A 20,884-nucleotide genomic window follows, 5' to 3' on the forward strand; every position below is an offset into this window, starting at 1 on the left:
CATAGAACTGAGTTTATGACACATATTTCCCACCTCGATTATGGCCCACTTAATTCTTTGATGAGGATTGAGGGTAGATGCAGAAATTTACGAAGGAAGCAAGCTCTTCCCTAAAATTATACGGGTGGGTCGGGTCGGGTCATAAATGGTCGACCCAAATCAACCCATTTAACCCGTTTATGACTCATTTATTGCAATACAAATTTTTTTATCTTTACCCGACTCGACCCATACCCAACCCATACTCGACCCATTTAACTAAACTTAGGAAAGTTTATTTTATATATATATATAAAATGGTATTGCTAAAATAATTTTATACAAAGCAAATTTAATGGATAATTTTTATAATTTTAAAAAATATTTTAAAAAATCGAATTTTAATTCTTTTTTTTTTTTCTTTTTGTTCTTCTTCTTCTTTGGCTGGCCACCAGCCACCACGACAGCCGCCGGCTGGCCACAGGCGACCTAGAGCTCTCTCGGCTCACCGACGTCGGTGAGCTAGAGGCTCGCGAGATCCGCGAGCTCAAGTCTCGCTAGATCGGCGAGCCTCAAGCCTCGCCGGACGTCGGCAAGGGATTCGCCTCGCCGGATCCGGTGAGCTCAAGGCTTGCTAGCATCGGGCGAGGCCTCCGCCTCGCCGGATCTTGCTAGCTCGAGCTTGCCCCTCGTCGATCCGGGCGAGGCTCGAGCCTTGCCCGATGCTAGTGAGTTCGAGCCTCGCCGGATCCGGCGAGGGGCGAGCTCGAGGCTCGCTCGCCTGGCCGGTCGTCGGCCATCGCTATGCCGGCGACCAGAGGAAGAAGAAAGAAAGAAAAATTAAAATAAAAAAATTTATAATTTCAATTTTTTTAAAAATATATTTTTGTAAAGTTTAAGAGAGAAGAGAGAGATTGTAAGGTTTTGGATGAAAATAAATGGTTCATTTTTAATGGGTTGATAAATAGGTCTTTAATGGGTCAGCTCTTTGATCCATTTAAGACCCATATATCTGAGTTTCGACCCATTAAAATCCATTATAGGTGCTTTAGAAAATAGGCTTGATCCATTAACGACCTATTTAAACATAAATGGGTCAATGACCCATTTTGACATCTCTACCTAAAATATATACTTCAACGTCTACGCCCCCAATTTCTATTAACTTCTGCAATTTTCTAATCGGTAAAAGGGAGTGAACTTTGCATGCATCCTACTTCAAGAAATGAAGTGAGCAGTGTATCAATGTCCCGGGACATTATGTCCCAAAAAGAGCCTCGCGTTGACCTGCGTACATTGCGCAACAAGTATACAATGGCGAGAATAAACATACACCACAAGAACCGTAGTGGGTGCAACTACAATGTCTCGGTCACTGTTCATGACAATCTCCAACTCACCTTAATCAGCAAAGCGAAAAAATCGACCAAGCCCATCCTGAAATCAACGCAATTTTTCTTCCTATCAGGCATGCTAGCTTCGCAGCGAAGCTGGCGAGATTGATTGATCCGGTCGTTAATTTTCAATGCGAGGTCGAACCTACGAGAGGGACAACCTAATCCCCCCGTGATCATTGCATCCCCTTTTGTTGCTTGAAAGAAAAAGGTGGGTCGAACGTCCTCTTCTTGTGGGTAGTCTTTTTACTGAACACGACCCACGGAGTTGGAAGCCTATGACCGAAGGACCAGATTAAGGTCGTGTCTTAATGCTTTGCTTGGTTAAGAGAGACGCATGCACCTAACCGATCGGCCTTACCCATCTTCCCGTCCTGTCCCATTAGAGGTGTGTGTTTTCCGTAGGATGTGATGATTAACATGAACGTTGAGGTGACTTAACAAGATGGACTCACCCGACGACGATAGGTGATTTGGTGGGGGTAGACCCCAAGTTTGAAAGTTTGTCTTCTTCACCAAGAATTAACGGTTGGATAAGGACAATGCTCTAGGCAAATACAGCTAATAACACAGCTGATGATAGAGACTGGTGTCCTCGCGAGATTCCACATTTTCTATTTACAGGGGCAACGCCAAATTTCAAATACTAACTTGGTCGTGTAGGTGATGGGATCTGTTAATAAATTCTCCATTGCCTCCGATAATGTTAAGAACGAACCGCCCAATCATGACACAGAATTTTAGGAACAAGAATGGTAATGCATGTGATGACGGTAGGTCCTATCAAAAATCTTTTTGACCAGAAATGTTTGTTTCTGCAGACGAGGGTTGGCGGTGGTAAGGAAGACCAAAAACCAAGATATTATCAAACATAATTGATTCTTCGACTTAGTAGACACTCTAGAGTGAACATGTGGACCAAGAGTAGGTAGTCTTTTCTTTCTCATATCAGAAACCAAATGAGCCAAACCAAACACTCCTCTATTCGCTCTCTCCACCCACACCCCACCCCCACCACCCTCCCCCCGCGTCTCTCTCTTCTATATATACATAAGAACACCTTGCTACTTCTGGCAAAGCACTGAAGACAGCCTAGCTCCAGAGCAAATTCGAGATTCATAAACATGAGGTCTTTGTTTCTCTCAGCTCTTCTTCTTGCAGTGATGAGCTGCTTTCTTCCTGAGGTTGCCCATGCAGGCATTACGAGGCACTACACGTTCAATGTACGTCACATATATTCATGCACTCGTGATTTTAGCATTCTCTCTATACCTAACTGAGCTTGAAGGGCATGGTTATGTACTCTTCGTCTCTGAGTTCATTAGTACATGATGATCCTCTTAATTTGGTGCAGATAGAGATGAAGAGTGAGACCCGGCTGTGCCACACCAAGAGGATGATAACCGTCAACGGGAAATTCCCGGGGCCTCGCATCGTCGCCAGAGAGGGGGACCGGGTAATAGTCAAGGTGGTCAACCATGTTTCCAACAACATCAGCATCCACTGGTAATTAGGACTTGAATAATCACTCCTAACGTATATACGATTAAACCCTCTCATGACCGCAACAATTAAATTTGATGAGCAAATTGACGGGCACAGGCATGGAATAAGGCAACTTCAAAGTGGATGGGCAGACGGGCCGTCATACATTACGCAGTGTCCGATTCAGACCAACCAAAGTTACGTTTACAACTTCACAATTACGGGCCAAAGAGGCACCCTCTTTTGGCATGCTCACATCTCATGGCTCAGAGCGACCGTCTACGGACCGCTCATCATCTTCCCAAAGCGCGGTGTTCCTTATCCCTTTGCTAAACCCGACAAGGAAGTCCCGATGCTATTCGGTATATGATATTATCGAGCTCTTAATTGTTCGAATTAGGAGAATTTTTTGTTCTGTGAACGCATAAGTTAATTTGATAAGCACCGAATAACATCACTGAACTCTTTTCCGGGGGATACGAATTGCAGGAGAATGGTTTAATGCCGATACGGAGGCCATCATCAGCCAGGCGCTCCAGACCGGAGGTGGCCCGAACGTCTCGGATGCCTACACTATCAACGGAAAGCCCGGGCCGCTATACAACTGTTCATCAGGCAATGACAATTATAACAAACTTTATTGAACGAGTCCATTGATTTATCAAGTGGAAAGAATAGAGTATCCCTATATCGTCGTTGCAAAATTTGATAAAAGCGATTGCTTTATTTTCATGCCCGCATGCAGATACATTCAAGCTAAAGGTGACGCCAGGGAAGACATATCTCCTCCGCCTTATCAACGCTGCACTCAATGACGAGCTCTTCTTCCGCATAGCCAACCATTCGTTCACCGTCGTCGAAGCCGATGCGGTCTACGTCAAGCCCTTCAAGACCGACATCCTGGTCATCGCCCCGGGCCAGACCACCAACGTCCTCCTCAAGGCTAAGCCTAACCCTCACAAGAGCACGTACCTTATGGCGGCCCGGCCATACTTCACAGGTCAGGGCACTTTCGACAATACAACCATGGCCGGATTCCTCGAGTACGTCCAGTCCTCCGGGAATATTACTCTCCCCAAGAACCTTACCCTATCTTTACCGACACTGCCCGCGATAAACGCGACCAGCGTCGTCGCCAATTTCAGCCAAAAGTTCCGCCATTTGAATAGCCGGCAATACCCGGCCCAAGTTCCCCAGACCGTCCAAAAGAGGTTTTTCTTCACGGTCGGCCTTGGAAACAGCCCCTGCTCAAAGAACCAAACGTGCCAAGGACCCAACGGGACCAAATTTGCGGCGTCGGTGAACAACGTCTCTTTCGCTCTCCCTTCCACCGCGCTCCTACAGTCTTACTTCTTCAAAAAATCCAATGGCGTTTTCACCACCGACTTCCCGGCCACCCCATTAAGGCCGTTCAACTACACTGGAACGCCGCCGAACAAGACGTTCGTCAGCAATGGGACTAAGGTGGTGGTCCTCCCATTCAACACGAGTGTCGAGCTCGTGATGCAGGGCACGAGTATCTTGGGCGCGGAGAGCCACCCTCTTCATCTGCACGGGTTCAACTTCTACGTCGTTGGGCAGGGTTTCGGGAATTTCAACCAGAGTACGGATCCAGCCAAGTTCAATCTGGTCGACCCCGTGGAGAGGAACACCGTGGGCGTGCCGGCGGCCGGTTGGGTGGCTATCCGTTTCCTGGCCGATAACCCAGGTTTGTCTCATGAAAATTCTAATAATTTGAATAGTGCCGCGTACAATAATGTGTCAAGTAATGCTACCGTTTATGTCCAAAATTTATTCACGTGAATCCGCTAATTTTAGCTGTTGCTGGTCTTGAATGGAAAAACCAGGTGTTTGGTTCATGCACTGTCACTTCGACGTCCATTTGAGCTGGGGCTTAAAGATGGCGTGGATCGTGCAGGACGGGAAGCTCCCCAACCAGAAGCTCCCTCCCCCGCCGTCCGATCTTCCAAAGTGTTGACCCCTCCTCCTCCGACCCTTCTTGCCCCATCGGCTGTTCTGGGTTTTACCCCCACCTTTTCGTTTCGAACACTTCAATCCTGCTGCTTTCCCCCTAACTTATCGTCACTTTCCCTGCTCGGTGTCCGAGGCCAAATTCGGTATATGAGGAATTTACGTGTCGTGTCTTCTCTGTCTCTCTTTCTTTTTGTCTGTTTTCCTTCGTGGAGTCCGATGAATTCGCATTCATTTACCACGGGATAGAGTGAAATTTTAGATTCGAAGGAATTTTTGTATCTAGCAATGCATGTGTCGATGCTTCGGTTGGAGCCTCAGCAATAATATTACTCTTCATCTATCTCTGTTGGATATATATTTAATTTTTTGTCTCGTTGCTTATTCCCACTTCCCAATTGCCAACAACTACAAGCTAAACCCACCGAAATTATTGGGTTGCAAGGTTTCCAAACTGGAATTCGAAGCAAACATGTTCGAACCGGACCGAGCCAGAACCGGGCCAGGCTTGGCACTGGTCGAACGGGCCGGATCTTGAAACTATGAATGGTCTCTTCTTTTTTTGCATTTAGTATCTGGCCCAAGAAAAGCGTCAGCATTTCATTAGAAACCCCATCAATTTGTGGTCCAGCATAACTTTTTACTTTTTACTAGCTAGTAGAAAGTGATTAATAACCTAAGTACATAATGTCGAAAAGGGTGAACGACCGCATGAGTCCTAAAACTTTATGTCGGTACATTTAAGTTCTAAAAGCCTCATAGTTCATATGTGGTTGTCCTTTTTTTTCTTTTAAATGTCAATAAAAAAATGTCGCATAAATCTCTGTCCGGGAAACAAGAACAAACGTATCAAACGGAGGACCAAAGTGTTGAATCCGAATGAGTTTTAGGACCGACCTGTCGGAGAAGTAGTTTCAACTCTAAATCCGAGTACGCACATGTTTTAGGACCCGTAGCGTCGTTATCTTCACCAAAAAAAGGAGGAGGAGGAGCCCCTTCGATGTATAAATTGTATGGAATGTGCAAAAATATATTAATTTGAAATCCTTTCTGCGAATTACGACTCGTCCCTGTCCAGGAACTCAAAGAGTGGACCACAACAGGAGGTCATCTTAGTGGGGGCCTACGCTCGCACATGAAAACGACGCGTCGTTTACTTCGGCGATGCCACTTCTGCTTCCCTTGTACATGCCAATGCCCTTAGAAACACACAGCACTTACCCCACCCCCTTATCTCCCGAACACACAAAAAAGTAGAAAAGAAAGAAAACATTAAAAAAACAATAACAAATAGAAAGATCGAATCATTCTATTCGAGTTGCGCCAATAATGCAGCATGTACAACTGAGCGAAATAATGCCTATGTTCAAACTTTGTCGACCCATCTCGACGCGATCCATCCATGGACCCGCTGTTTCGCAGTCGATGCACATTCTTTTCTTGATCGTTTGCAGCACAATCCCACGTCCTCTTCTTCTCTACATGTACGTAGCATTCGAGAGCGATCGAGCTCGCTCGCTTCGCGCGGCGCAGCGCAGCGCATGATCTTCCCAATGTGCATCCAAACAATCAAAATTGTCTTCTTTACGGTGGTAGTTCCAACATCTGAAAAGGAATCTACTCTCTCTCTCTCTCTCTCGTTTCCACATTATATATAAGAAAGAAAACAAAAGGGGAAAGAAAAATGAAAAGAAAGAGCAAGAAAACACAAACAGTGGACGAGATAGCATGTAGTACGCACCGACCAGCTCCGACCATCTCTGAAATTCACAGCTCAATGATTTCACATGGGCAAGCGAGAGAGAAAGAGAGACAGAGACAGAGAGACAGAGAGAAAGAGAAAGAGAGAGAGAGAGAGAGAGAGATTGCTGATTTCGTCAATATCCTCAAACCCTGACCCAAATACATTACATCGGCGTACTTATACGTATCGTAATTCACATTTTTTGTGATCTCTCTACGTACCTACGTGACGGGCTCATAGCGGACGGATCGAATTTAGAGATCCCTATCGCCGAGTTGCTTCGCCAGATCTTTACGAGAGCGAATGCCCGGTGCTCTTCGGATGAACTGTAGAATGCTTCTGGAGCACTCGCCGACCGTCAATTCCGACGAGTCAGATCAGTCGTGCTTGTGCCAGCAGACGAGCATGGCGACGCACCGGCGCATGATGTAGAACCGGGCCTTCTGCTCCTTGGCGAGGTTGCTGTACTTGCGGGTCAGGTTCGACCCGCTCGCGCTCTTGGAGGACGAGCTTCTCGAGAGGGACGAACCCTGGTGGTGCTGGTGGTTGGAGGAGGAGGAGGAGGAAGAGGAGGCGGTGTTCTTGAGCGAGAGGCTTCGCGGGAGCGAAGATTTGGAGGAGGAGGTGGTCTTCTGAGAGAAGCTTCTCAGGAGACGAGGCTTCGAAGAAGATGAAGACGATGAGGCGCCTGTTTCTTTCTTGGAACTCTTGCTCCACGTTTCGTCCATGCTCAAGCTCCACTGAGCGAGCGAAGTGAAGTGAGAAGAGAGAGAGAGGGGGAGAGAGAGAGAGAGAGAGGGAGGGAGAGAGAGAGGAAGGGAGAGAGCTGAGTGTGTTCTTGAGGAGCGATGCCTTTTCAAATGTCTCTAGGAGCTATTTCCTTTGGATTCTTACTAGGTTCAGCGGCACCGTAAAATACGGAAAGGGTATTCGCGTTTGTCTTTAATAAGATGCAGACCAAAGGTCATTTGCATTTTGATTTACATGATTTATAGAGCATGCAATCACCTACTCTGTAGATAAATGAACAAAATTCGCGATCGGCATTCGAAGAAAGATGCGAACAGATCATTTCATGCGAGAATCATCGAAGGAAGATGTTTAAAATCAATTTTTTTACAGCCGTAGTACACCTTCGAGTCTCTATTTTAGTAAGACAGAAGTCGTCAAGGAACTGCCAAATCCCAAGCACGCGCAACAGAGACCAGCACAGTCCGCTAAATTCTGAGCGGTATTGATTTATTTTTATTTTTTTGTCGTAGCGGTATTGAGTTTGATGTATGCTTAGTATGGTAACCCTAGATTTGGGGTCGATTCTGGTGTTTGGATCTTGGCTATTTATGGGTCGACATAATTAAAGAGAGAGAGTGATGGGTGATGATGGTACTAATTTTAATTTCTTTCCTTTAAAAGAAAAAGAAAACAGTGGATGGGAGGGACTTTCGGGAATAAACATTGAGTTGATTCCTATCGACATTGTCTTTACTACTTTCTTTGAGAAGTGGTGTTCCAAAGGGCATCTTCGTTTACAATTTGCAATTTGAAATACGTTCTTTTTGTATCTTATCACTTTCCATAGATTCAATCTCCAAGTATTTTGGACTGCTTTACCAAGAGCACCAATTGCCTTTTTCCATTAGATTTTGGGCTTCTTTTTTATTTTTATTTTTTTGGAAATGTTGGCATCTAAAAATGGGCAAAATAGATATTGATCATTTTGAGAAAAAAAGATATTAATTTTGCAAGAAATTGACCATAGTAAGCAAGATATCGACATTACAATAGTGAAATATCATGCAAATATGTGACAACCAAATTGTGATTAGTATAGGTTTGGCCAATAGGAGGACTGATGCATGCGAACTGGCATTAGCCAATGTTGGCACCAAAATTTGCCATGTTTGGCATGAATGGCCGGTTTCAAAGGGAAGAATGAAAATTGGTACATTAAGAGCGGTTGACACACACTTTGCACAAGCAATTAGCAAACACTCTGCACAATTGGTTGGTAGACACATGGAAGAAAACGATTGGAATACACTTTGGCACGGGCGACTAACATGCACGTGGAAGAAGTGGCTAGTATGATGCCAAATCGATTAAAAGAAAGTTATGAAAATGGTTATTTTCTTATCATATGTTATTTCTAAAATAGATGAGTGGTGGAGATCATGGTCAAACACTTGAGTGGTGGAGATCATGGTCAAACACTTGACATGCTATTATGACGCCAAATTCGTTAAAAGAAAGTTATGAGAATGGTAATTTTCTTTTCATATGTTATTTCTAAAATAGATAAGTGGTGGACATCATGGCCAAACACTTGATATGGAATGGTTGGCATCAATACTGATATCAGTCACATCCAAAACATGAGAACAAGTCTAGTAACGTGAGGACACATTCAAAACCGACACTTGTGTTTGGGGCTTGGGGGAGTACATTCAAAATTTGGGGAACACGCTCTTAATTTGGGGACCAAAGCCTTAGAACATACAAGTGAGATCTCGAAAGCTCGTGGCTGTAAAATAAAAAATAAAAATAAAAAAGTCTTAAGCATGAAGAAAGACGCACGCTCAATCAAACTAAAAGATTTTATCCATTTTATTTAAGACTCCATTTGTTTCATAGAAGTTGAATGATTTGAAAATTATTTTCCTAAAAATGATCGCTTGTATCATTTGAAATAATTAGCCAAATATAACTTTTTATTATTTGTAGTAATTTACGTCTTAATATTTTCGTGAACAATAAAAATATTTTTCCAATCATTTTTGTAATTTTCGCAAGGCAATCATTTTTAGGAAAATATTTTTAAATAATTCATTTTCTATGAAATAGCGAAGTTCAAATTTCCATTCATTTTCTTTTACTTTGCCAAACTCTTCCTCTCGTGAGTTTATTTGAGCATGTGGTGTTGGTCTTTAGCTCCAAATCACTCATAAACTTCGTTTAAGTTCCTTTCGAAGCTGTAAATCATTGAATTAATAATAATACCAAAACTATGTATTTTTCATATTTGCGAATTATGAGTTTGGCCTTCGTTGAGGAATCTTCCTTGAAGGGGCTGGCACTTGTTTGACGAATTTTGATAGAAACAGGAACTCCACAACGTTAACTTCTTTCGCATAATTATGCTTCTCAAGCCACATGTTGCATGATGATTACCTATCAATATCATCAACTAAATGCATACGTGTCAATTAGATTAGCACCGTTTTTTTATGCCAACATTTTTTCTCATCGCAAGGGATACAAAGCCCTTATAAGAATTCTTTGAAATCGTTCACTTCCCATCACAGGGCAAATGCAGGCAATGTTACTCGTGCCTCGTGGGAAGCTGGTCCTTCTTCAAAACTCTATTTATTATGTAAAAAATGAATTATTTTGAAAACATTTTCCTAAAAATAATTGCTTATACGGCATGAAATAATTAGTCAATAAAAAATATTTTTATTATCAGCAACAATTTATATCTAAAGATTTTCATGGACAATATTTTTTTTTCATTCATTCATTTTTATAATCAATTATTTTTAGGAAAATATTTTTCAAATTATTCATTTTCTACGAAAACAAACGAAATCTAAAATTCATTATAACATAATTTATCTCCAGGTCCATTGCCAATATAGAAATTTTATATTGATTCATCGTTGGATAAGTCACATGTGTATTTAGAGAGCTAGCTTTCCAATCAAATTATTTCACAAGTGAACCATCCAGCAGGGAATATATAATTTAGTTTTTTACGCCTACGGTAGACCCAATAAATATCCATTTTTCAAGCGTGATTCATCTGGACGGCAAAACAGAGGATTTTATAGCTGGGGAGAGAACTCTCTTCACTTAGCAGGTGAGCAGGAGGGGATGCGACGCTTTCTTTGTTTCACGGCACTCGGTTCGCCACGAACGTTATTCCTGGATACGCCAGGCCTTCTTTCCAAGGAAAAAAGCAACGATGGAGAAGAGGAAGAAGGCCAAACACAATTACCTCGAGCCAAAAATCGACAGGCAGAGACCGTCATTGAAATCTTAGCCCGCCCTCCAGTCTAGCCATCCCGAGTTTTTCATCTTGACCTAATACTTTCCATTGTGCGCACAATTCTCGTTATTGGACTTTGCTTTCGGGTTCACTCCTCTCATGTGTCCGAGCGCCTAACGCTCCCGCACCTATCGGTACAGTGGCTCAACGCTCCTCTGACTCTAGTCTAGCTGGGGAGAGAACTCTCTTCACTTAAAATGCAAAAAGCCTTACGGTCTTCTAGAGCCGCCCGTTATTGGAGGAGGTCAAGCGCGTAGTTTATCTTGGATTAGGTGAGTAGTACATATATTCGCTAGAGCACCACCACCTTCCGACAAAAATGAGGGAAAAAAAACTGCATCAGTAAATAAAACATGGAGGACTTAATAAAGAAGGTGGCCCCCCAAAGCATTTGCAATCCTTTTTTTTTTTTTTTTTTTTTGAATTTCTTCTATTAAGTTCCACGAGCATGGATTTGACCGGTCAATAGAAGTGCACATGCATTCCCACTAGTACAAGGATTCCCGATAGATACGGCTGCATTAAGACAAAAGCATCTCAATTAGGTCAGTTCAACCCCACCCCCACGAGTTATCTTACTGGATTCGCGCACGAGCAGACATGTTCGGCCAATCGGGGACTGGCTATTTAGTCAAAGTAGCCCTTTTCCCTGGGAGGGGTTAATCAACTTTTCTTTACTTTTTTGTGTTTTTCCTACGAGGTTAAAATTGCTTAAAGTGATCTATGTCGTAAACACAGTCAATATCCTAACGCCGACTATTTCCTAATAACATTATTCTTTTGTAGGGTTTACATTGTTCTAGAAACTTAATTGAATTATCATATGAATACGCGACAATATGAAGAAAAAATTACCAAAAAAATCAAAAAATTATTGTATTTTACCAGTCTAGTTCTAAACTTTTTAATTGTGTTAATTAAGTACTTGATTTTTTTTTTTTGGTCCTCTACTCTACACTCACTCGACTTTTTGCCCCGCCTTTTGCGGGCGTGGGAGTCGAAATCCACTCCCGAAACTTACGCGTCCCTACCCCATCCCTCCCTAAGAAAGTAGAGATTTGAACCCTTCACCTCCCCCTTCGATGTTGGAAGAGTGGCAATAAATCCAGTGATTAATTAAGTACTTGATTGATGTGGACTCAAACTGTCCCATGTGATGCATTTTTAATAATATTTTAATATTTTAAAAAAAATTATGCTTTTTTCCCTTTTCTTTACTTCTTTTTTGGTTTTTGGAGTGAGGGCATGTACTAGACAAGGACCATGACACCCTCGCAATGGCCGACAAGGGACCCTCGCTCCAAAAGATAATAAAAAAATAAAAAATGGAAGAAAAAAATTTATTAAATTTTTATTAAAAATATGTCCATATCTAGATTAGTCGTTTTATGTTGGGTAGTTAGCATACATGTTAATAATTTTTTATGAAAATTGGTTGGATAGACTCAATTGATAAAATGTGAAGAAGTTTATGATTCAATTGGTACAACATGATAGATAATGATTGAATTAGCAAAACTATAATAAATTTAAGATTTTTTTGATAATTTTCTTTAATATTTATGTATTGTGAATGTTCTCAACCCGTGTGAGGTAACGGTAAATTACATCAAACAATTCACCGTAATTCCTGTCAACCCTTGCATCGCGTCACTTGTCCAATGCCATGGTTTCCTCCGCCTGGCAGTACTTTGATAAGATTTGTACCTCGGACCTCGCATCATCATCGACGAGGCATATGTGATGGTCTTCAGAAAACTATTTATCTCATCAAAGGTGGAAGTACTACGTGCCCACGTGGGTTAAAGAACACCAGCATTCCTAAAGGTCCACATGCCAACATGTGATCGAAACAAGACGGGGATCATCCCTCGCCGAGCCTCGGCCTCATCGAATTTCCTGTTCTTGTCAGCATGTGTACGACTTTGCGCGTCTTTAGATTCATTCACCTAATCAAAAAGACGCCCGTGGGAGCGAAACAGTAACCCCTTCATCTTCCTCTAGAAGAAAAAGGAGGTTAACGAGATGATAATTGCCCTGTAGGCCATTGAAGCTGAGGATGGTCGCTGTTGTCGACCATTAACTAGTCTTGGGTGGTTGTACCAAGGTTGAAATTGAACACATTCATGCACGAACGAAGGCCTTCACGTTTTCCATCTTTCTGTCTTCATGTGTTAGGCTCGATCTTGGTGAGGATTGATTCTGGATTCGGATCTAGCTTTAGGACTTTCGTGTCATGGGAAATCCTTCTTTTGGTATACGAAAAACTTGTTACTGTGAAATTGTCGATAAACGAGGATGTCACTTTTCGATATCCCACTATTGTCATGGCATCGAAATAAATTTTAAAAAAAAATAGACATAACTCTCTCTTCATCATGTAATTACCTAATCTATATACCCTACCTAACCATCATATTCATTCGCTTGGTAAATAATCGCTCAATTTCTTTTTACAAACTCATCCGTCATCTTGCGCGTTAGTCAACACTAATCATTATCTAATATCGTCGGACAAGAAGAAGGATATCTTACCCTCTAATACTTACAAATTAGCAATAATCAATCCCAGGGTCCACGCATCTCTCTCTCTCTCTCTCTCTCTCTCTCTCTCCACCTTAACAACCAAGAGCCTCCAAAGTGCTCGTCATCCGGTCGCCATCGTCCTCGTTGCTACCAGTTGATATCTATCTGTCCCTGTGAAGTCGAACATGGAGGAACTCGTGATTAAGCGACCTTAGCCCAGTTGTCGCCCCAGCCCTACGAGCTTCGCTCACATTTCTCCACCGATGAGAGAGACGACAATGGATGCGCAGAGTTGTAGGTGAGCAGTAAGCTGGGAAAGGAGGAGGAGAGGAAGAGATACTAGAGTAAGAAAAAGGGCAAAAATATAGGAGGATAGATTTCAAACATTAAAAACAATGTGGTGATATGTCAAGTGATCGAGTGATATAAATACAAAGAAAAATTCAATTAAAAGGCCAACGTGAACGCAGTTTTTCAAAAAAAACTTAGAATAGTCGTTATTTAATATAAAAGTATAAAGTGACCATCAATTTCGAATAGGAATCTGAAGTGACTATTTGATTTGAAATAAGGATATGAGCTTACTGGCCGACAGGCGCATGCTTATTTCACCAGCACTAATAAGGACATATTTGTTCCAAGATTTTTTTTCTTTCTTTTTCTTTTCCTATTTTTTCATTGTTCATCTTCTTCATGTTTAGAGACAAGTTGCAAGTCTCAAGATCACCTCCAAATCACTGCGCTCAATCATTACCTTGGCTAGCTCTTCAAATCTGACCATCAATGGCTGCTGGCACCGAACAGGCTGTCATCTCTGTCTACACTTACAAGCAAATATTTAACTTGTTCCCAAAGCCAACTTCCAATAGAAAACCCTCAACTTTCAATCCTACGACCGCAAGCAGTGAGGCTCCGACAAGAAGAAAAAGACGAAGTTTGAGTCGGTGGCGCCGCCTCACGGCTTGCACATCAATCGAAAGTAGCAGAAGCAGGAGAGGCTGGAGGCCACTGCAAGTAGGGGTGATCAATTCCCGGTTCTCCATTTGTTTTTTTCCCCAGTACTTCATGCCAAATATTGTGAAGAAATTTTAGAAAAAAAAAAAAAAGTTTATATAGTCAATCCAGTTTGATTCCCTCTTAGAATCAGAAATCAAATTGCCCCTACTCGTGGAGGAGTTCATGACAAATTAAGATTGGCTCAAGCCATGGCCATGAGCACAACGGCTTGTTCGGCATCTATGACCATGGACGCCTAGATATGAAAAGCTGGCTAAGAAGCGCTTGGACGTGAGCTGATGGCCATGGAAGATGAGAAAAAGTGAAAAGAAAAAAAAAAGAAAAGAAAAGGATATTTGGACAATTATGCTCTTGGTTGTGCTATCAAAATAAGTATGTGCTCATTTTGATCGAATGGCAAGTTCAAGTCTTTATTTGAAACAAAATTCATTTTAGGTCATAACTCTCATTTTGAGAAAATTCATTCATTTTGAGTTTGTATTGGAAATTTTCTTGTAAATATATAAAATGCAACTTTAGTCCCCCATTTTTAAGTGTATAAAAGGGTGTAAGTTTTGCATAAGTCAAGCCACATAAGAAATAGTTTCGTCTGGCAGCATCACGTATCTTCTCTTTCTGGATCTATCTCATCTTTGTAAAATTGTCTTGTGAGCATCGGAATAAAACATTAAGAAAATTTCCTTCCAAGAAACGTCAAATTCAAAAGAACAACTTATCCTTGGAGCGCTGTATCAGGTTAACGTCCGAATTCTAACTTCATTTTTGCAAATTTTACATCATTTACGCGGTGACTTATTAAAAATGAAAAATCTATAATCTATTGAAATTTTGAAATTTCGACAATGAAGATCGTATTTAATTTGGCTTAATTTTTCCTATTTCCAATTATGTCTCCTTTCCAAATTTTGGAAAGCGGGTCAAATTTAATAAGCACCAAGGACACGCACCAGACCCAACAAAGCTGTTTTGTGTCATATATTATAGATATCTATCTAACAGTCAGCCGCCACTAATTTTCATTCACCGTTAATTTTTTGGGCTACTTTTTGTGATGACAATTATTTAGGATCTCGATATTAATTTCTGAAACATCAACTAATTCTATTTCTGTACTGAATGCAAATGTAATTATTACAGTCGTAAATGTTCCACCCCTGTGAATGATTACTTCAGTAGAGTTTAAATGATGACGATGACGTCTATCTATCTTCCATCTTTGGAAGTAAATTATTTCTACAAGAGAGTCGACCTTTTTTAGTTTTAGAACTGCACACTCATTCAACCGAAATGCTCATTCGTGAATGTCTTAATAAGTTTGGGACCTGCCTCTAAAATAATTCTTAAATTTTGACTTTATACATATTGTGGTTGCTGAAATTTTAATTTATTTAATGAGGTGTATGAAATTAGTCCAATGAATAATATCTCTCTTAACTTTTAATTTGTTAAATATAGTCCTTAAACCTTTGGTGAATGTTCAAATTACTTCATAAACTATATGAAAGAGTTTAATGCTGTCCTTGAATTTAAATTAACGAGATGATGAAATTACATATTTTCATATAATGCAGTGATTAATTTAAATATTTACTAAAAATCTAAAGATCATATCGAGTAAATTAAAAGTTAATGGATCTCATTGCACATTATATTAAAGTTGAGAGACTATTTATGTTGTTGTCCTTATAGAAAATCTGAACATTATCCAATTTAGATTTGGTATCGATTATGTTTTTGACTTGTGAACCACCTCTTTTTTGCACGGTTGGAGTGCACTTCCTCCAACGCAGCCCATAATTTCCATCTCTAGTACACATTAAAAGTAAGCTATTCTCACGTGCACTGGGTGGCCCCGGTACGAAGGAGACCCTTGTTTTCCGCTGCTTTTCTACACCAGACGGACCGCGCAATCAAGTTCTGGACGCGTGAGTGGAGTTAGATAAGCTCGCACTAATCATGGTTTAAAATAAGCTATTTAATTATCCACTACCTGTTGAAAAAAAAGGCGCCCGTGCATTGGAAATGCGAGTTCCTCGCTTTCGGTTAGCTTTCTCTGTTTAGCTCGATAAAGGATTATAAAATTGGGGTTTCGGGTGGGAGACAATCGCATAACTTAGTTGATGGCTCGCATCACAATTTGAAACGAATGAGATTCAACCATTATGGAATCTGCTTAGACTTCCTTGCGGCAAAACTATTTAAAAAGTCTTAAACTTATTACATTTTCATCAATTAAACTTTAAACATTTCAGTTTTATCAATTGAGTTATAAACATTTTTATGTTTTGCCAATTAACTCCAACAAATCAATTTTAACCGAAAATCATTGATATGGATGCCGATACTATTGTATAAAATGAATGGTATAGACATGGAAAATATTTTAAAAATCCGATCTTTTTTGTATTTTTATTTTTACTTTTTACTTTTCTTTCTTTCTTTTCCTTTTTTTTTCCTACCTAGTATGGAGAAAGTCAGGCAACCCTTATCGGCCATTGGGCAAGGGCTGTAAAGCCCTGATAAGGACAAAGCTTTGAAAAAAAATAAAAAAGAAGAAAACAAAAATTATAAAAATTATTAACATCAACACTGCCAGTACCACGTAGAACGTAGAATGAACAACTATATTGGCAATTTCCTATTAAAATTGGTTGAATTGGCATTAATTGACATTATGACATAATTGATAAAATTAAAATGTTTAGAATGAATTAGTGAAAGTGTAATAGATTTAGAACTTTTGAGGCAATCTTCCCCATCCCTATATCCACATGTCAATGTATCATAACCGCCCTAGGCATAAATATTAGTCAATTTCAATATGTAGTATACTTGCATATCAATAATTCCTATCTTACCGATAAGTGAGAAAAACATATGACCGTAGCCTTGTCTTACACCATATAGTTAATGGGAACAAGATAACCTTGGGGTTGTCATGATTGTTGGAAAATGACTCTAAAAGATTTTGATAATGAGAAACCTAAATACGACTATTTAATGAGGTTAGTTTTTTTATTTTTCCTGAATTTAATCAGGTTAGCTAAGCGTGAAGAAGTTCAAACCAAACCTTACAAAGGCAAAACCCTGATTTTGCAAGCATTTGAGCCCAATTCTGCCGGGTCAAGAAATCTACCGAAAGAAAGGTCCAAAACCAAAATCTCAGCTCGTCCAAACAGTCAGACAATATCGCTGGGTACTTCCCGTATATTGACTTGACGACCGTGGAGTTTCTAAATTGGACACCCAAATTACAGAAATGAAGTCTGGTATTAGGCTTATTCATGCCGACAATCACGAACTAATCCGCCCAAATCCGCTCGAGGATTTTGCGAGAGATTATATACTCGAAACTTGCCATCAATAGCAGACAATCTACCATGAATAGAAAACACGCAAATCTCTTGTAAATTAGAGAAAACTGAGGCAAAAGTTACTAGGTCTAGAAATGGTAAAAACAATAAAAATTTAGCCTTTTGAGAGGCTTTTGAGTCTGTACTTTTTGTAAAGTTGTAACACTCGATGATAGGTGAAAGACAACGTGCGAAAAAATGAATGTTCAGATTGTTTACGTTTGTCTAGGCGAGAGCTGATGTGCGAATGAATCTTTAAAAAAAAAATTAAAAGAGACGTGATTAATAATTCAAGGAAAAAACTTATTATGCTGTGAATACAAAGTATGAAATCGACTGTCGAAAGATTCAATAGTCACTCAGTGGATAGCGAAAGTAGCTATTGTTGGTCATCAGTTGCTCGACAGAAAATTCTACATTTGTAACATGGCAATATTTATCAGACTAAACCTCCATAGCTCTATAAAAACACCCACGTCAAACCTCTATAATTCTGTAGAGACACCGAAATCGAAGCTCCATATATCTCGTCTGGAATTTCTTTCCGTAGGCGCTGGACTTTCTGCTACTTATATTACTATTAAACTTTACATGTAGAAGTAACATATTAACCGGAGTTGAGTTCACAGAAATCAATTTGTGTTTTTCTGGAACAACCGATTGAGCCCATCTCATTGCTTATTTTGACCTAACGATTTATTTTTTCATCAAACGCAAGCATGGCTAGTGCACCAGTCGAACACAGACGTAGTCATCAATAAGCAGAATTTACAAAATGAAGCCGCACCCAGAATAGTTACATCATAAGCATCACCACCGCTGCCGAATATGCACAAGAAAACAACCTAAAAATCTTCTTCTCGCTCTCCTGCCAAGAAGAAAAATAGAGCCGACAGGCGACCAAAAAACATGGAGAGCGACCAGCATTTCGTTCCCATCAAGGGCAAGCTTGCCGTTTACCAGCAGCGAAGAGGAGCTCGAGATCGTCCGGCGCCTGGAAATATCCGTCCTTGGGAGGACCCCTCTTCTTGCCGCTGCACGACTGCTTCTTCCTCGGCGGCGGAGGCGGCGCCGACGCCGCCGGTATCCTGAACTCGCCGCGCGTCGGCGTCGCGCAGCCGTCTCGCTCCATCATCATCATCACCCCCTCCTCGCACAGCATCACATCCTCGCTCCCCATCTTCCCTCTAACCAATCAACAAGAAAGAGACAACACACAGCCAAAGAAAATGGAAAGGAAACCCTGATATCAGAATCTCAGTGGAGTAATGAAGAGACCAGCAGTGAATGTGGGTTGCGTTTCTGAGAAACTGAGGTGTGAGTTCGTGGAGTTTAAGAAACCGTGTTCAAAAAGTGGGGGGAGGGGTGTGGCGTGTTCTGGAAGTCGGTGGGGGGTTCGTGTGTGGTTGTGGCGAATAAGGTGACAGCTCAGCAGGTGGTGGGGCTAACGTGTTAAACCCCGGAGGGACGTGGGTGGGACACGTGGCGACCCGGAGGCGTCGCCTTCCTTGATACGAAACGCGAACCCGCGCCAAAAATGGGGAAGTGGGGAAGGGCCGGTAGCGGGAGGGCGGGAAAAGGGCCACTGCCCCTCCCTCCCCCCGCGGTTTGAATGTCGGCCTCTAGTTTTGCCCGTCCAATTAGAAGCCGTTCGTGCAGTTCGACTTCAAATTGAAAGGAGAGCATCATTTCTCTGCAACATTTTGAAATTGAAAATAAATAAATAAATCTATATATGTATATAATTGTGGTGAGTCATAATCCCCACGTGAAGAAATATTGCATAACTTACTCATCCCATGAAATAAAGTGAAATCTCACGACCAAAAAAGAAAAGAAATTTTCAAATGAAACCAATTAGTTTGATTGTTTTTTTCTCTAAAATTTTGATAAGCTATATGGCTTCTTGAGAAATCAAACTTAACGGGTCATGTATAAAACGAAATTCTATTGAATTGATCGCTTGGAAATTCAATTTTATTGGTGGTACGAAATGGCTATGTTCTATTGAACCGGAAAATATATATATCATGAAAAAATCAATTTTATCAGAAGCACAAAATCGTAATGTTTTCAACGAAATCAATTTCTTGATATTATGGCCTTCTCTATTAAAATACGGTTCTAGTGCTATCAGAGAGATAATGGACCTAACCAACTAGTCATGCTAGTACAAAGTCACAAAGTTCTCTAGAAATGAAGCTTGGGATCGACATTATTCTTCCAAGCACTCAACATTTTTTTTTCTTTTTTGATATGAAAAAGAGCTAAAATTGAATGCAAAAGTTTACAATCGTAAATCTATTATCCCTATTTTTTCACCTCAGTAAAACATGAAGTAGCTCTCTATGAGGTAATTGATTTGCACATAGAAAAAACGAATAATTGGCTTGTAGAGCAATTTCCTTCAAGAAAATGTTATGTTGTGTATTGAACTCAAAGTGAGAGCGTGGCGATCTTTTGATATCTTTAAGTAAAGTAGAGCAGCATTACCAATCATAACATCTATATTAACAATATCAATGATAGTTTTAGAATTAATTCGAATGACGAAGTTGTTTTACGAAGTCGAGTCCCAACCACAAAGCTCAAAGTTCTGATTGTGACAACGAATTTCGTTTCTAAATAAACCCCTTTGCCAAGTCCTAGGTTACTTTAGAGGCCCCATCAATATTTAGTTTACTTCACCCTAAAGGTAGAGGATCCCATTTGAATAAAATTAGAGAAGTGCATGATTCACTTATGGTGCGTTTGGTAACATTTCTGTTTAAAAATTGTTTCTGGGAATAGAAATAGAAAAAAGTATTTTCGCTTCAGGGAACAATTTTTGAACAAAAAAATACGTTTGGTAAATTTGTTCTAGAAATATAAAAAGAATAGAAACACATTTGGTAAATTTGTATAATTTTTTTTATTTTTTTTATTTTTTAAATATTTTTATTTTACTTTTTCTATTTTTTTCTTTTTTTTTTTATTTTTCTTATTTATTTTTCCTTTTTCTTTTTTCTTCTTTTGGTCGGTCGCTAGGGGCCGGCGGCCTCGCCCAGCAACGGCGAGGCTCGGTGTCTACGGCCGTTGGGCGAGCTCGACCTCGCCGGGGGCTGGCGACGCTTCGGCGAGGTCACTGGCCCTCGACGGCTGGTCACTAGCCATGGCCGAGGCCGGCGATCGGCTAAAGAAAAAAGAAAGAAAAAAGAAGAAGAAAAAAGTGTTCTTAAAATGTGTTCAAGAAACAAGAAACAACTTTTTTTTTGTTTATTGTTTCTGCATTCCAAATGTGTTTCGGAAACAAAAAAATAATTTTGGAACAAACACGCAAACAAACACATTTATGTTCCTTTTTTATTCCTAGGAACAAAAAAACAGAAAT

General features: G+C 40.6%; 3 protein-coding genes across 3 annotated transcripts; 1 reads left to right on the forward strand and 2 right to left on the reverse strand.

Moving 5' to 3' along the window:
* Window positions 1–2,426: 2,426 nt before the first annotated feature.
* LOC104432700 (laccase-17) lies at window positions 2,427–5,172 on the forward strand. Its single transcript, XM_039304113.1, has 6 exons — window positions 2,427–2,596; window positions 2,728–2,879; window positions 2,976–3,220; window positions 3,348–3,473; window positions 3,604–4,566; window positions 4,706–5,172. Exons 1-6 carry the CDS (start codon window positions 2,498–2,500, stop codon window positions 4,834–4,836), a joined length of 1,716 nt encoding a protein of 571 aa, XP_039160047.1. The 5' UTR covers window positions 2,427–2,497; the 3' UTR covers window positions 4,837–5,172.
* Window positions 5,173–5,838: 666 nt separating this feature from the next.
* On the reverse strand, window positions 5,839–7,430 carry LOC104432701 (uncharacterized protein DDB_G0271670). The gene is made up of 2 exons (XM_039306387.1): window positions 6,795–7,430; window positions 5,839–6,589 (listed from the first exon to the last, which is right to left on the reverse strand). The coding sequence occupies exon 1, from the start codon at window positions 7,299–7,301 to the stop codon at window positions 6,951–6,953; it is 351 nt and encodes a 116-aa protein (XP_039162321.1). The 5' UTR covers window positions 7,302–7,430; the 3' UTR covers window positions 5,839–6,589; window positions 6,795–6,950.
* Window positions 7,431–18,188: 10,758 nt separating this feature from the next.
* On the reverse strand, window positions 18,189–18,852 carry LOC108956270 (cyclin-dependent protein kinase inhibitor SMR4). Its single transcript, XM_018865394.2, has one exon. The coding sequence runs from the start codon at window positions 18,692–18,694 to the stop codon at window positions 18,452–18,454; it is 243 nt and encodes an 80-aa protein (XP_018720939.1). The 5' UTR covers window positions 18,695–18,852; the 3' UTR covers window positions 18,189–18,451.
* Between the last annotated feature and the right edge of the window lie 2,032 nt (window positions 18,853–20,884).

Source organism: Eucalyptus grandis, chromosome 2 (assembly GCF_016545825.1).
Source record: "Eucalyptus grandis isolate ANBG69807.140 chromosome 2, ASM1654582v1, whole genome shotgun sequence".
Lineage (NCBI taxonomy): Eukaryota > Viridiplantae > Streptophyta > Magnoliopsida > Myrtales > Myrtaceae > Eucalyptus > Eucalyptus grandis.

Excerpts from the sequence above, each read along its gene's own strand:
- LOC104432700 (XM_039304113.1), top strand. The coding sequence starts at position 2,498 with ATGAGGTCTTTGTTTCTCTCAGCTCTTCTTCTTGCAGTGATGAGCTGC. Across the intron at positions 2,597-2,727 it reads CGAGGCACTACACGTTCAAT|ATAGAGATGAAGAGTGAGAC; the intron begins GTACGTCACATA and ends AATTTGGTGCAG. Across the intron at positions 4,567-4,705 it reads TTTCCTGGCCGATAACCCAG|GTGTTTGGTTCATGCACTGT; the intron begins GTTTGTCTCATG and ends TGGAAAAACCAG.
- LOC104432701 (XM_039306387.1), bottom strand. The coding sequence starts at position 7,301 with ATGGACGAAACGTGGAGCAAGAGTTCCAAGAAAGAAACAGGCGCCTCA.
- LOC108956270 (XM_018865394.2), bottom strand. The coding sequence starts at position 18,694 with ATGGGGAGCGAGGATGTGATGCTGTGCGAGGAGGGGGTGATGATGATG.